This window comes from Neofelis nebulosa, chromosome 5, assembly GCF_028018385.1.
Source record: "Neofelis nebulosa isolate mNeoNeb1 chromosome 5, mNeoNeb1.pri, whole genome shotgun sequence".
NCBI classification, from domain to species: domain Eukaryota; kingdom Metazoa; phylum Chordata; class Mammalia; order Carnivora; family Felidae; genus Neofelis; species Neofelis nebulosa.
The window spans coordinates 112,692,439-112,707,742 of record NC_080786.1 but is presented as its reverse complement, the minus strand read 5'-3'; the positions used below and the strand labels follow the sequence as shown (position 1 = coordinate 112,707,742).

At 36.6% G+C, this 15,304-nt stretch overlaps 1 protein-coding gene across 3 annotated transcripts in view; it reads right to left on the bottom strand.

The window, feature by feature from the left end:
- Nucleotides 1–15,304, bottom strand: part of DCBLD2 (discoidin, CUB and LCCL domain containing 2) — an 89,317-nt gene that overhangs the window by 63,223 nt on the left and 10,790 nt on the right. For all 3 annotated transcript variants that reach the window (XM_058731632.1, XM_058731633.1, XM_058731634.1), the window contains exon 2: nucleotides 8,051–8,278. In XM_058731632.1, coding sequence (XP_058587615.1) covers nucleotides 8,051–8,278 — 228 coding nt within the window. The remainder of the gene's footprint in view (nucleotides 1–8,050; nucleotides 8,279–15,304) is intronic.

Sequence of the window (15,304 nt, the reverse complement as noted above, 5' to 3'; positions counted from 1 at the left end):
GATTAGCCATCAGGGACATGCAAAGCAAAGCTACAATGTGGTATCAGCACACACACACACAAGAATGGTTAAAATGGCAAAAGGAGAGATAAGTAACTGGAATTCTCATACACAACTGGTGTGTCTAAACCACCACAACCACAAATGCATTTGGCAATATCTACTAAAGCTGAACACATGCATATCCAGTGAACCAGCAACTCTTCTTCTAGATGTCCAACTGAACACTCACATTCACCAAAAGATGGGTAAGAAAATGCTCATAGCAAACAGTCCGTGATAGACGAGAACTGGTTATATGGTCGATATAACTTAATCTCCTAATTGTTAGAAATTTAGATGGCTTCCAATTTCTATATAGTGAAAAATGTTGGAACAGACGTCTTCTTTAGTTTTTGAAATATTTCCTTAAGAAGGATTCTTAATATGTATTTCAAGACTGCTAGCCGAGTGAGCTATAACTACTAAGAGATTGCAACATTAAAAAAAGTACCAATTTCACTATATCCATGTGAACATAAATTTTTATATATTTTTTACTAATTAAAAATTCAAGGAGGGAATATATTGAGTTTTAAAAATTTGCATTTCTTTAAGTACAGGTGCCTCTACTAATAACCTCTTAAAGAATGGCAGGAGCAGGGGCACCTGGGTGGCTCAGTCGGTTGGGCGTCCGACTTCGGCTCAGGTCACGATCTCACGGTATGTGAGTTCGAGCCCCGCGTCGGGCTCTGGGCTGATGGCTCAGAGCCTGGAGCCTGTTTCAGATTCTGTGTCTCCCTCTCTCTCTGACCCTCCCCTGTTCATGCTCTCTCTGTCTCTCTCTGTCTCAAAAATAAATAAACGTTTAAAAAAAAATTTTTTTTTTAAAAAAAGAATGGCAGGAGCACATAACTTTTTATAACTATCTATGATGGTAACCAAAGGGCCTCAATGGAAAATTTTATAGCATTCATGTGGACCAAAATATTTACAAAGGAATACCAATCTTCCCCATGAAATTTTTCTTAGTAGGTTTTCCTTCTCTCTTAGGAAACTTACACTTTGAGGGTAAGACTTATCTTCTGGAAAGCAATCAAACCTCTGGACAGAAGAGAAAATCATTAATCTGTTTCTATTTTATTAATAAAAGCTCCTATAAATGTAGTGACTCAATGCTTTGGCTTTTATTAAGTTGATAGTTTCTTTCTTGATAGCTGGCAGAATTTCTCATACTAAGTATAATTAATATAAAAATGATGAGTCACAACAACGTACAGACTTCAGTAAAAACCAGATGTGTCGTCAAAGCATCACAGTTGAGACATACATAGCATACCATGAAATTTCTTTCAAAGCTTTTATAGAAAAATAAATTTGTCACCACTTAGGAGATGTCAAAGGCTTTTTATAGTATTTCCTGTAAAGGCCCACAAATAGGAATTCTTGGGTAGGACTGCACAGCTTAAGTTTTATCCAGTTGAATCCTGCCAAAAAACGAGACAGTTGTCAATTCTTCATTGACATGCCTCAAACATTAGAGGAAACATTTTGAAGTGATAACATCATTTATACAGACAAAGTATATTTTTTTTTCTCTTCTAGGTCACTAAGCTAGCTTGACCATTCCAGGGCACAAAGATTCACTATGGTATTTTGAATTGTGTATGGCTTCTGTACTTTGCAATGTTACAAACAACCTCATATGATACACCTCGGCATTAGGGACAAATCCAGATTAAATTTAAATTTCCACTGAGCCTTCTCATGAAAACTATCCACAGGAAACAATGTATTTTCATGATGAACAGATATGAGATGCCTTTTGCCTTCCTGACGACTTGTTTTCATAGGCTAGGACTTTATCTCATATAAAACTGTGTGGCTCTTACATGTATCATTCAAGATACCTACACTCGTTAAGATTACCCACCATTTCTTCAATTCCTGCTTACGGAAAACTGCTCTAAATGGAAAATGTTAGCAATGATGACTGTATTGTAATACTTTTACTGCTTTCAAATGAAAGAGTACTTATCACTTTATTTTGACATAAAATAATTATTTTTTACAAAGACAACTTTAAAATAAGGAGGAAGAAACTCAAAGGGTCACAGACCAGTAAAGCATAGCAACAGATTTCAGGGAGTCTAAGAATAACCTAAGTGGTAGAAGTCAAGGAAAGACCCATTGGGGAAGACAAAGATGATCAAGGTATCCCATGCACAGCCAGAAAATACTGGGAAAAACAATCCACTGGTAAATGAGAATACTGACTTCAGGGAAGGAACTTAAGAGCGCAGAAATCCTCAGTAGTGCAATTTTGGAAAGGAAACACTTCAGGGGAGAAGTAGGTTAAAAGCAATAGAGAGGAATTCTTTGGAACATACATTGTAAAGGAGAGAAAAAGCAAAGCAAGAGGGAAAATTTTAGAATCCTGCAAGATGAAAGAAAGAAAGAAAGAAAGAAAGAAAGAAAGAAAGAAAGAAAGAAAGAAAGAAAGAAAAGAACACAACTCCTCCACCTCAACCTCTTTTCTAAAAAAAGAAAGTACCTACTACACTGGCAGAAGAGGCCTATCATGAACCTATCACAAACTATAAAGTAAACAAAGCACTGCAAACTACCACGCTTGTCCACACAAATACCTAGCTACAGCCTTTATCTACTTTAAAAAATATATAGTATACAAACAAAATACTAGAATCCCAACAATTCAGTTTATGGAAACCTCCTCCCACTAAAAAACAATGGTAAAGCAGAAGGAAACGGAACACTCCAAACTTAATGTTATGTCCTCTAACAATTGGAGATATGATAAAACCACTTGAAACAGAAAATCAAAAACTAAAAACAGAGATGGACAAAATCTGAAAGAACTAAGAGCTGGTCTCACAAAACAAAGAAATGACAAAATTACATAAAAAGTAAAGACCATATTTATGTACAAAGTGCACAAGGAATAATGGATTCTAATAAAAACATGATAATATTGAAAAAAAGAATAAAAATAGAATGAAAAGGAAATAAAAAACTAAAAGGACTGGTGAGAATGTGGCTGAAAGGGCAAGGAAGATCTAATTTTCTTATACTTAAAATCAAAACAAGATCCACAAGACAATGGAACAGAATATTAAAAGTATCATCCCACAAAACTTTCCCGAAGTGAAAGATCTGTATCTATATATTGAAAGAGGTCACTGGATATCAATGAAAACCAGCCCACAATGATCTTCAACACATATCCTTGTAACACTATTAAGACTTTAAAGGTAAATAAACTTCTCAAAAATCAATACAAAAAGTCAGGGAATAATGGAAGAGTATTTATTTTTTTAATTTTTTTAAACGTTTACTTATTTATTTTTGACAGAGAGCAGGCTCTGTGCTGTCCATAGGGAGCCCGACGCAGGGCTCAATCCCAGATCATGACTTGAGCCAAAATCAAGAGTTGGACACTTGTCTGAGCTACTGAGGCACTCCAGAAGAGTATTTAAAAATAAATCAATAAACTCAAAGAAAGAACATGTGAATCAAGGACATATTTACATAAAATCAAATTGATCCTCAAGTCTTCACGTAATACAAATTTAAAAATAAGCAGTTTTTTTAAAATGTTTATTTTTGAGAGAGAGAGACAGAGAGACAGAGAGAGAGAGACAGAGCACGAGCAGGGGAGGGGCAGAGAGAGAGACGGAGACACAGAATCCAAAGCAGGCTCCAGACTCTGAGGTGTCAGCACAGAGCGTGACATGGAGCTTGAACCCACGAATCATGAGACCATGACCTGAGCCGAAGCTGGAGGCTTAACTGAGCCACCCAGATGCCCCTAAAAGGCAATTTTAAACATGCAAGAAATTCTGCACCCATAAGTTCTGCTTCAAGAATCAATCTAGTCTAAGATGAATTTTACCCATTCACAGTATGACTTGGGAGAACTTGTGCAAAAGGCTGAAAATGAACATTTGTTATTTTTATTTTTTTATTTAAAAAAAATTTTTTTAATGTTTATTTCTGAGACAGAGACAGAGCATGAGCAGGGGAGGGGCAGAGAGGGGGGGGACACAGAATCTGAAACAGGCTCCAGGCTCTGAGCTGTCAGCACAGAGCCCGACACGGGGCTCGAGCTCACAGACTGTGAGATCATGACCTGAGCCAAAGCCGGACGCTCAACCGACTGAGCCACCCAGGCGCCCCCATTTGTTATTTTTAAATACAGAACTAGAGAGGCGCCTGGGTCGCTCAGTTAGGTAAATGTCTGATTTGAGGTCAGGTCATGATCTTGAAGTTCATGACTTTGAGCCCCACATTGGGCTCCATATTGACGGTGTGGAGCCTGCTTGCAATTCTGTCTCTCTCCCTCTCAGCCTCTCCCTGCCACCTCCCCAACTTGCACTCTCTCTCAAAATAAATAAATAAACCTTAAAAAATTAAAACAAAACAGACCCAGAAAAGTTAGAGAGGGGTTGAAGAATAAGAGGTTATATGATGTAGGCTGCATGTTATGAATTTATGTTCTAACAGAGTAAAAGTAGGGAAAAGAAGAGAGGAAAAGAGGAGGTAGAATAGTTCATTGAATGTTATGTAGTAGGTAGCACAGACAATTGGTGGGAGTTAAAGAACACCATCAAAAAAAAGACAAATCAGCAACACCTGGGTGGCTCAGCCGGTTAAGCATCCGACTTCAGCTCAGATCATGATCTCACAGTCTGTGAGCTCGAGCCCCACGTCGGGCTCTGTGCTGACAGCTCAGAGCCTGGAGCCTGCTTCAGATTCTGTGTCTCCCTCTCTCTGACCCGCCCCATTCATACTGTCTCTCTCTGTCTCAAAAATAAACATTAAAAAATTAAAAAAAAAAAATAGATAGTATAAATTGAAAGATAACACTTAGAACAAAATTATAAAGCTTATTAAACTCCAAAAGCAGTTTTAAAATAAAAAGGAAAGAAAACAATGTAAAGAAATACGAACAAGGTGTGCCTGGGTGACTCAGTCAGTTGAAGTGTCTGACTCTTAATTTCAGCTCAGGTCATGATCCCAGGGTCATGGGATCAAGCCCCATGTCAGGCTCTGAGCTAAGCATGGAGCCTGCCTAAGACTTATTCTCTCTCCCTCTCTCCACCCCCCCCCACGCTCCTCTGTTTCGCTCCCCCACTTTCACTCTCTCTCTCTCAAACCAAAAAAAAAAAAACAAAACAAAACAAAAAACAAAAGAAATAAGCACAACAAATACATATAATTATAGCTTAAAATAAGATAAACTTGAGATAAAACATTCCAATTTTATAAGTAAGTGCAAATGGGCTTAACTCAGCTATCAAAAAAAAATTTTTTTCAATTTACTTCACAAATTAAACCGCGAAAAATGTGCTACATACAAGAAACACATACAAAACGATATAGAAAGGCTAAAAATAGCAAAGCAGGTATACCAGGCAAATGAAAACAGTAAGAGACAAGAAGGAGGATATTCAGATATTGAGAGACAAAGAATTCAAACTAAAAGTATTATTAGACATGACAAAGGAAATGTCTAATGCTGGAGATCACAATTTAAAATAAAGATATTATAATCAAGAATATTTATGCAACACTGCAACTCCCGTAAAAGCAAAATCGCAAGGAAAAACAGGAAAAAAGAGACATACCAATCAAGTAGGTAAAAATAAAGATATGTGTAGAAAATCTAAACAGAGGGGCATGTGGGTGGCTTAGTCGGTTAAGTGTCCGACTTCAGCTCATGATTTCACGGTTTGTGAGTTCGAGCCCCGCGTCAGGCTCTGAGAAGACAGCTCAGAGCCTGAAGCCTCCTTCAGATTCTGTGTCTCCCTCTCTCTCTGCCCCTCCCCTGCTTGTGCTATGTCTCTCTCTCTCTCTCAAAAATAAATAAACATTAAAAAAAGTTAAAAAAAAATCTAAACAATAAGACAAATCTTCTGAATGTATATCAAACTTTGCATCTTGCTATTAGCGAATAAACCTTCTCAAGCATACACGGGACATTCATAATAAAGGTTGTATATTAGGTTATGCAGAAAATATTAGCAAGCTCCATGAAATAGTGATATCCCTTCCAACCACACTCAGAAATATTTATGACCACAATGCAGGAAAAATAAAAATTATTAACAGCAGCAAAGAAAGGTACTTCCAACAGGAAATAAATCTACTTACGTATTATTTACCCAATAGTAAACAGTTAGTGGGTAAAAGGGAAATACAAAACAAATTACAGAATTCCAAAAAAGTATTGATAACATTATAAATCAATCTGTGGCATATCAAATTAAACCCCACAGCTTTAGACATACTTATCAATAAAAATGAAAGAATGTAAATCAATTAAAATTCTTTTCTAAAAGGTAAGAAACAAATGGCAAAATAAGCTCAAAACGAGTATAATGAAGAAAATGAAATAATGGGACTAGAAACAAAGATTAATAAGGGAGAGAAAAAAAGAACAGATCTAAATACAGTTAATAAATCAAATTCCATTTTTTGAAGAAAGAAAATAGGCAAACCACTAGCTGACATGGGAAAAAAAAAAAAAGAGTACAAATAAAGAAAACAAAAAATGTCATGAAGAAAATAACCATTGACAAAACCACTGAAATAACCATTAGAAAAAAAGCCACAGGATTCTATTTTGCAGACATCACTGCAAATGAATTTGAAGACCCAGGTGAACTGGGTAATTTACCAGGCAAACAACTTACCAAAACTGAATTACTTAAAGATAAAATCCGAAACAGATCATACTTAGAAAAAATAAAGAAGGGGCACCTAGGTGACTCAGTTAAGCATCTGAGTCTAGGTTTTGGCTCAGGTCATATCTCACAGTTTGTGAGTTCGAGTCCTGCATCAGACTCTGCACTGTCAGTGTGGAGGTTAATTACTTGGGATTCTTTCTCTGCTCCTCCCTCTGCTCGCATGCTCTCTCTTAAAATAAGTAAATAAACTTAAAAAAAAAAAAAAAAGGAAAAAAGAGAGAAAATAATAAAGAACGACCCTACCAAAAAAAAAAAAAAAGAAAAGAAAAAAAAAGCACCAGGCCTCGCTCCCACAGGTAAGAGGCCAAAAAATAGAGAAGACATGAAGGATTAGACCAGAGATGGGGAGGAGGCGAGAGGATGAACATCACACTTAAAGATACTGGGTTCCAATTATACTTCTAAAAGACATTTTATACATTTGTACCAATCAATGTTTCCAAATTAACTCAGAAAGAATTCAAGATTTCTTTATGATGTTAGCTCACCCAAAGAGTCTTAGATTTTTTTCTGCCTTTCCTAAAACAAAGGGACTGATCTCTAAAAGCCAAAGGTTCTTACCTTAACGACAGAGTAGATTCTCCTGGGAAGCTTTTAAAATACAGGGGCGTGGGTCCCACCCAATCAATTCTGATTCAACTGGTCCAGGATGGGGACCAAGTATACAGTATTATTTAAAGTCTTTCCAGGTGACTCTAATATGCAGGCATCATTGAAAACCACTGATTTTAGCTAAGAATAACAACTATAGTAACTAATATTTACTAAGCATATATTATGTGTTAGGTACTCTTCTTAGCACTTTACATGTTACTAATTCATTCTCTATTTTACAAATGAAAAAACAGGTCAGGTAACTCACCCAAAGTCACACATATGCCAACAGCAGAGAGAGAGTTTAATACCAGGCAGTTTGGATCCAAAACCCATGCTTTAATCACCATGATATACTGCCTCCTAAGTGTGAATTATGCGTGAATTATACCTGTATTCTTTAATTGCAAATAAAGTGATCAGGAAAAAAACAAAACAAAAAAATGAGATAATTAATGTCCTCCTTCTTGGAAGCAGTACAGTGGCATCCTGTTGCAAAAGTACCAACAAGCTTATTTGGAGAGTAAATAAACAGACAAGAATCTTCTCTTCCCAAAAGGTTCAAATTGAGATTTCCACACATGGTCCACACAAATCATTTCTTACATATCATCCTATACAACCTAGTTATTCAATGTCAAGTATCAAACATTGCTTTAGCTTTAAAACTCAGGGCAGTGATGTACATTTACAAGAAAAATTCCTACCTATTTCAGTTCTGCTAACTCCAATGCCATTATAAATTCTCAAGTAATTAAAATGACAAGAATCAGAATCTTCAATGTCAAAGTCACCAAATTTGATGCGCACTCTCTCTCCCATCTTTACACGGATCTCCCATTCACAAACGGTGCTGTTGGGATAGGTCTGTGGGTAGTTTATGGACATGAGGGTCCCACTTTCAGGGCCTAGTACAGTATGTCCACATCCATCACCTTTAAAAAAAAAAAAAGAGTTAAAAGAACGATAAATTATTATTACATCTTTAACTTATACTATAAATAATCCGGATTCTTTTGTGAAAATTTAAAAATATGTATGACAGATATTTTATGCCACCAATACTTTCCTTACACAAGATAAAAGGGATGATAGAGTTCTTAATATATCTACTCACAGGAGCCAAGAGAGAAGCCAGGTAAGGTCAAAATGATCAATGATTATCCTTATTCAAAGAACTTTCCAATCTGAATAAACAGATTTATTAGCTTAACAATACATTTATACACATATCACAACTCCAATCTTTAAAGGAGTATTAATTCATAGTAACTGTTGAAAGACAACATAAACTATAAAAATAAAAGTATGTGATCAGCTTCATCCACTTATTTATAAATATAAACCTTTCTAAAATCTGTGAGAAGACTAAAGGTTATGCAGATTACTGATCATATTACAGTATTACAAGGCATTTATCCTTGAAGGCATTAAAGCAATATTTAATGAAATTTAATTTTACATTCTACTGAAATTGGACTTTGGAGTACTCCCCCTCCTAAAACCTCACTTTTTCCTACCAAATGAGGAGGAAAAAATGGCATTTGTACATCATGAAACATTAGGAAAAATAACCTTCCTATCTTGGTAGCAGCAGGATTTGCTCCAGCAATTCGTTCTGCAACTGGATATGGGGACTCAGGTAACTTAACATAGTACTATTATTTGCACCCTTCCCTTTCTCATAAAAAGTGGTATTTGGGCACCTAGGAGAGGCATGCAGTGGTAAGAAGTTTCAGGTGCTGCTCCAATTGTACCAGTCAGCATTCCTTAATGATGGGATTCAATAATGAATCTCTTTTAAATCTCTAAAAGGAAGATGGGTACACTGTACTAAAACAATAGTATTTTTTTGTTCAAAAATAGCCACCTATAATCACCTTTGGAATAATTCAGTACTTACACAAAAAAACTATACTAAAAGTGACAGTGCTGAGTTTTATTTATTTTTTTAAATGTTTATTTTTGAGAGAGACAGAGAATGATCAGGGGAGGGGCAGAGAGAGAGAGAGACAGAGAGAGAGAGAATCTGAAGCAGGCTCCAGGCTCTGATCTGTCAGCACAGAGCCTGACGCGGGGCTTGAACTCACGAACTGTGAGATCATGACCTGAGCTGAAGTCGGACGCTTAGCCAACTGAGCCACCCAGGCGCCCCAGTTCTGAGTTTTAAAGTCAATATAGATATAGATGGCTGTAAAAGGATTTTCTACTATGTTGATTTATTATTTTTGAGAACAATGCAGTGCTGATATCATTTGCTAGAACAAATAAAAGCTTTAAAGGCCTGTAAGAAGTTAATACAGTATCTAGCAAGTAGTTGCAAAATAAATGTTTATTAATTGGATGTATAAGGAAATTGTACATGAACCAATGAAAAAGTAATTTCAAACCAGTCTCAAAACTAAATTTTTTGAAAAGTTTTTTTTTGTTTGTTTGTTTTTTTGTTTTTTAAGTTTATTTGAGGAAGACAGAGAGAGTGTGAGCAGGGGTGGGGCAGAGGGAGAGAGGGAATCCCAAGCAGGCTCCGTAGGGTCAGAGCACAGCCAGATGTGGGGCTCGAATTCACAAAACTGAGATCATGACCTGAACCAATATCAAGAGTTGGGACACTTAACCGACTGAGCTACCCAGGCACCCCTCAAAACTAACTTTAATAAAAGAACACTCTGTATAAGCTTATGATGACAATACTTTATATCCTTTCCTGATCAAGCAATTCTCAAATCCGTCCTACTATTGTTAGCCTACTTTTAAATGTTTAATTTTGAGAGACAGAGAAAGAGAGTGCATACGCAGAGGAGGCATTTGACAAAGGATCCAAAGTGGGCTCCATGCTAACAGCAGAGTCCGACACGGAACTCAAACCCATGAACCTTGAGATTATGACCTGAGCCGAGGTCTGGATACTTAACTGACTGAGCCACCCAGGCGCCCCTAGCCTATTTTAAAGGCCAATACTAGCAATCTGGCTTCCTAAACGAATATCTCACATAAAGCTCAGCTTTTGAGCAATGTTAAAATTTCAGCTCTCTCTACACCTGCTTTCATTCTACACACAAAAACTAGGCATAGCCACTCAATGATATATAAAGGCACCATGAAATAAACATGTGAGTTTTTGTGATATATTCACTGATATTTTGCAAATATAAAATTTAAATGGTAGATAACTTAGAAGAAAAAAAAAACCCACAGATTTTCCCTGAAACCATCAAGAAAATACCTTGAATATCTCTGAGTATCATCCAAATTAGAAACACAGGGATATAAAAACTGTCTCTGTAAAAATAAAGGAATTGTAATATAAATAACTTTTGAATAATCATTAACATTTTTCCTTAGAGAAAAAAAAACTATCCCCTAAGACAAAGTTTCTAACGTTATGAAACTAGTTTGAAATGTTCTCTTAATATTGAAAAGATGAAAATGTGCTTTCTGGAAAGCTTAAATCTTTGAAAAGCAGCCGCTGAACAAATGAAATAACTCAAAATATAAATGTATTTTCTTTAGTGAATAGAACTAAAGCAGCTTTTTAAGTGTCTGGAAGTGTTGATGGATTTCAGGAAGCCAAGAATTTCCTATTAACAGCTGAATTCATGACTTAGTAATGGCAGATTGTCCCAACTAACGAATTCCCCATAGGCTATTATTTAACTTAAGGTTGCCATTTTAAGATGAATTTTACAAAAGTACAGGCAGTGTTAGTAATTTTTATGTCTTTATGCTCATATTTATGTTTGATTCTCAATAAGTAATACACAAAATGTTTCTTGCCCTTTCCTCTATAAAGCACAATTTCTACAAGTCAACAAAATAAATATAACTGATGAAAAACAGGACTTTTACATGCATGCTGATGAAGAAAACAATTAAAATGGAGAGGTCTTTTTTCAGTATCTTGTGTAGGGGGAGGGCATGAACAGTCCACAAGTAACGTGCCAAGAATGTTCTAAAATATGTGATGGAGTTCAGAGCTTCCTCCTCCAGCAAAAAGATGATATGCACCAGAAACCAAAGTTAAGAGAGTCTCAAATCTACTACTACAGTGAACGAGTTTGAATGTTTCATATGCCCAAGACTTTGATAAGTTTAACCTGACAAGATAAATAGCTTAGCTGGTCTGGACACTTATTGCTATGAAGTATATGTTTAGAATATTCCAGTTTGAAAGGGGAAGCTGGGCTTATACATTATCACTAGGCCAGCAGTTCTCAAATGTTTTTCTGTTATTCCCAAATAAGAAATACATTTTACATTGTATTCCTACACCCATGCATGTACAATCCTGACCTACTCTGGTCCCCACCAGCACTCAGAAAACCACTGTACTAGGCACCCAAAGGTCATAATGTTGAATTCTCAAAGAAAGACCCTGTCCTCACTTTTACCCCCAAATTAGAAAATGTGCTTGCCGTTTATTTTCACAGTTCTTAAAAGCAAATCCTATTCTGCACAATACTTAAATAAAGTATTTAAAAGTAAAACTAAAATCTGGAAAATATTCTTTATCAACTAATCACCTAATACACTCAGAGCAGTGGTGCTCAAATGGGGGGTGAAGGGGAGGCTCCCATGGGAGCAATTTTACCTCCCATTTGGCAATGTCTGGAGATATTTTTGGTTGCCACAACTGAGGGGGTGGGATCCTACTGGCATCTGGGGGGTAGAAGTCAAGAATGTTGCTAAAGATCCTACAATGTGCACAGGACAGCCCCCAGAATAAAGGGTTGATGTTACATGTCAGGAGTACCGGGGTTGAGAAGACTGACTTGGAGCAAAGGCTAGGACAACTCAGACAGAAGATCTGAGTGAGTTCTTGGCTGGGTTTCCTTTGGCCCAAAGGATAATGCTGTTCTGTCCACTAAGGGTACAACCTAGGGCACATACTTTCCCTGCTGTGGTCAGTAGTTATACTAAAGAGTTTTACAGTCCCACTTCCCAATTTTTATAAGTAAATGGAGGTTAAAGGAGAGAAAACATCCTTTTTATTAGCCTACATCCCTGGAATAACTTTTTTTCTGGGTCAGGAGCTCTTAAAATTAGGGTTTAAAAAAGGGTGCGAATAGGGTCAGGAGTAAGTCTCCAAATTTTCTGCTTAGCTTTGTATGTTGGAAAGAATAATGATCTGTGACCAAGCTACACTGCCTGTTGTTATTCATTTTCACGAGGCAGAATTGACAAAGACAGCATAACTACTGTGGGGAAAAATAACTTTCACATGGTTTTCCTAGGACCAATCCATACACTATCACCCATTAACTCCAACATCACCAAATCTTTCTCCTTCTCAACTCCATCACCCCACCATCACTGCCAGCTTCTCCTCCTCCCCCTCCTCCTCTAGATGGTCTCCACAAAAGTATAACTGACCATCCAGGATAGAAGCCTGTCAATGTAATTTTTGAATTTCAATTTTATTTCAGTGAAGAAGAGACACTGGAATTTGATCTCACTGCTCCTTTGTTTGGCTGCAGATTTATCTAGGGAATTACTCATAGAACATGTGTTCACTTCCTCTGAAGAGTCTAAGGTCAGATGTGTTAAGCCAGATACAAGTTTTGGTATTGTTCCAGGAAAATAACTGAGTATTTTTTTAAACTACGTATCCCTAGAGAAAACAGAAAGAACATTAAACATATTTAAATAATAATGTATTAATACAATAAAGAAGATATGCTTATTTTAGGCTTCTCTAAACTTCAAATCAAATGTGGGTTTTTTGCATACATGCTCATGATACTGATTACATGTGACCTTGCAGCCACCCCCATATTTTAGTCACACTACTAATACAGAATATAAATCATACTAATGACTGAATCGTATTAACACAAACACTGCATGACTTCTAAAAATACTTTCTTCAACACCAAACACAAATGCAGGATGTTTGCACAAATAATGCCACAAATGTGGATCAATGTAACTTTCATGATAACCATCATGAACTGGGAAAGGTTCAGACTTTCCAGCAAGCTTTCAAGGATTTTTTCTTTTTTAATCATTATGAACAGGTGAGTCTAACTACACTTGCTCTAAATAAGTGTGTCATTTCTGTCACATCTTCTAATGCATCTGTGAGATCTTATAAGCTGGAAAAAGAGGCATTTAGAGTAGAAAAGCATTCAAAGGAGTAACTTGCAAGAGTTAACTAAAACATCCTATTTCATTTGGATACAATGAAGATTTTTTGTGTAATATTTAGCATTGTGAATTTTTGGACTGAAGTACTCTGAGTCCTATTACTATAAGATTTTTAAAATTGCATCACTACATATCTCAAATAAATAATTCAAGGTACTACTTTAATTCCACTCATTTTTTAAAATACTACATAAGATGGATATGCTCAGAGAGCCTAAAGAAGGTCACTGTGACAATTTTTAGAAAAAGAAATAGCTCCCAGCTTCATTCTTTTTTAAGCCCAAACTATTCTCTGCATGTGTGATAATTTATAAAATTGAATTACATGAAGGAACGTGAGAAGTACAAATCCTCTTTAACCCCCAATAAGCACACATCCTACTTAGAACATAATGGTTAGGCAAATGAGCTCTGGAGTCCTGGCATGATTTTAAATGCCCTATCCAGCACTCACTGTGACTTTCAGAAGGTTATTTATTGCTGCTAAATCTCAGCTCCCTAAAATGGGGATACAAACAATTCAAACACAAAGGGCACAAATTAAATGAGACATTGTATGAAAACACCTAGTACTGAGGGCCTAACCTATAATAATGCGCTCAATAAACACTCTTTTGTTTGAGGGTACCATTCCAGTCATAAAAGACCAGAAAGGCTTTTTGCCCATCATATGTAGTAGATACAGGGCATTTGGCTACAATCTAGCTAAAGTAACAGAACAACTGTCCATTACTTTGGGAAATGTACAGCAGCTTTAAAGTTTCAAGTGTAGTGTTCTTGTGAAAGTATAAACCCAAGAGAAAGTAACTCTCACTCAACTTCTCAGGGATGACCTCTACTTCAGTAACTCTCCGAATCACAAGCCGGGCTTTGTTTTTGCCATTATTAGAGACACTCTCACCCACCTGTGAAAACTCAAACACTTTAAAGTCTCAGCTAGTCAGTCTTCTTATACCCACATACTTTCCGTGAACTTGACTTCTCTCTTTTCTCCCAGTCTATTAATCTTGTCCTGGCCTCATGTCTTTCCCTACACAGCCTAGGCTTCATGTCCAGTATGTTAACTACCTCTTCCTGGTACTCTCAATTCCTAGCCATTGTGTCCTTCTCGAGTATCTACCTGTCAAACACTCAACCCTGGTTCACATAACCTCTCTCTGACAAAGAGCTGAGCACTACTGTGAAAACACACACACACACACACACACACACACACACACACACACACACACACACACTCACTCACTCACTCCAGGGGGATAGGTGTCATTAGAGTAATGTGTTCCAATCTCAGAAGGGCACTCACAACCACTCAGTATTCTCTTATTCAGTGGTTCTCAAAATGTAATCAACATTAAAATCACCTCAGGGCTAATTAAATTAAAGGTTCTCAGGTCCCCCCCCCCCCATCTCCATAGATTCTAATATGTATGTCAGAAAAATTATCTTAAACTTAGACATTGGTTAAAAAAAAAATGGTCAACAGCATATCTTCTAAATGTCACAGAAGCTAAAAGCTGCCCAAGGAATATAGGGCAAAATAGTTATTTGGATTTGCTATATTTATCACTGCTTAAAGGTCCCAGTTTTCATTACATGTTAATGTATATAGTTTCTTATCTGGTAGAGATGCAAATCATTTCTGTGCAGCTGAAAAGATAATCCCAAAGATTAGTTTATGACCCTATTGGCCCATTACCCAGATTTAGCAATTTAGCAATCACCTCTAATGTGGCAATCACATCCTGTAACACCTGGTTTCTCAAATACTCTTAGGACAGGTTTTAACACCTTACTGATTCCCTCATTAATGAATG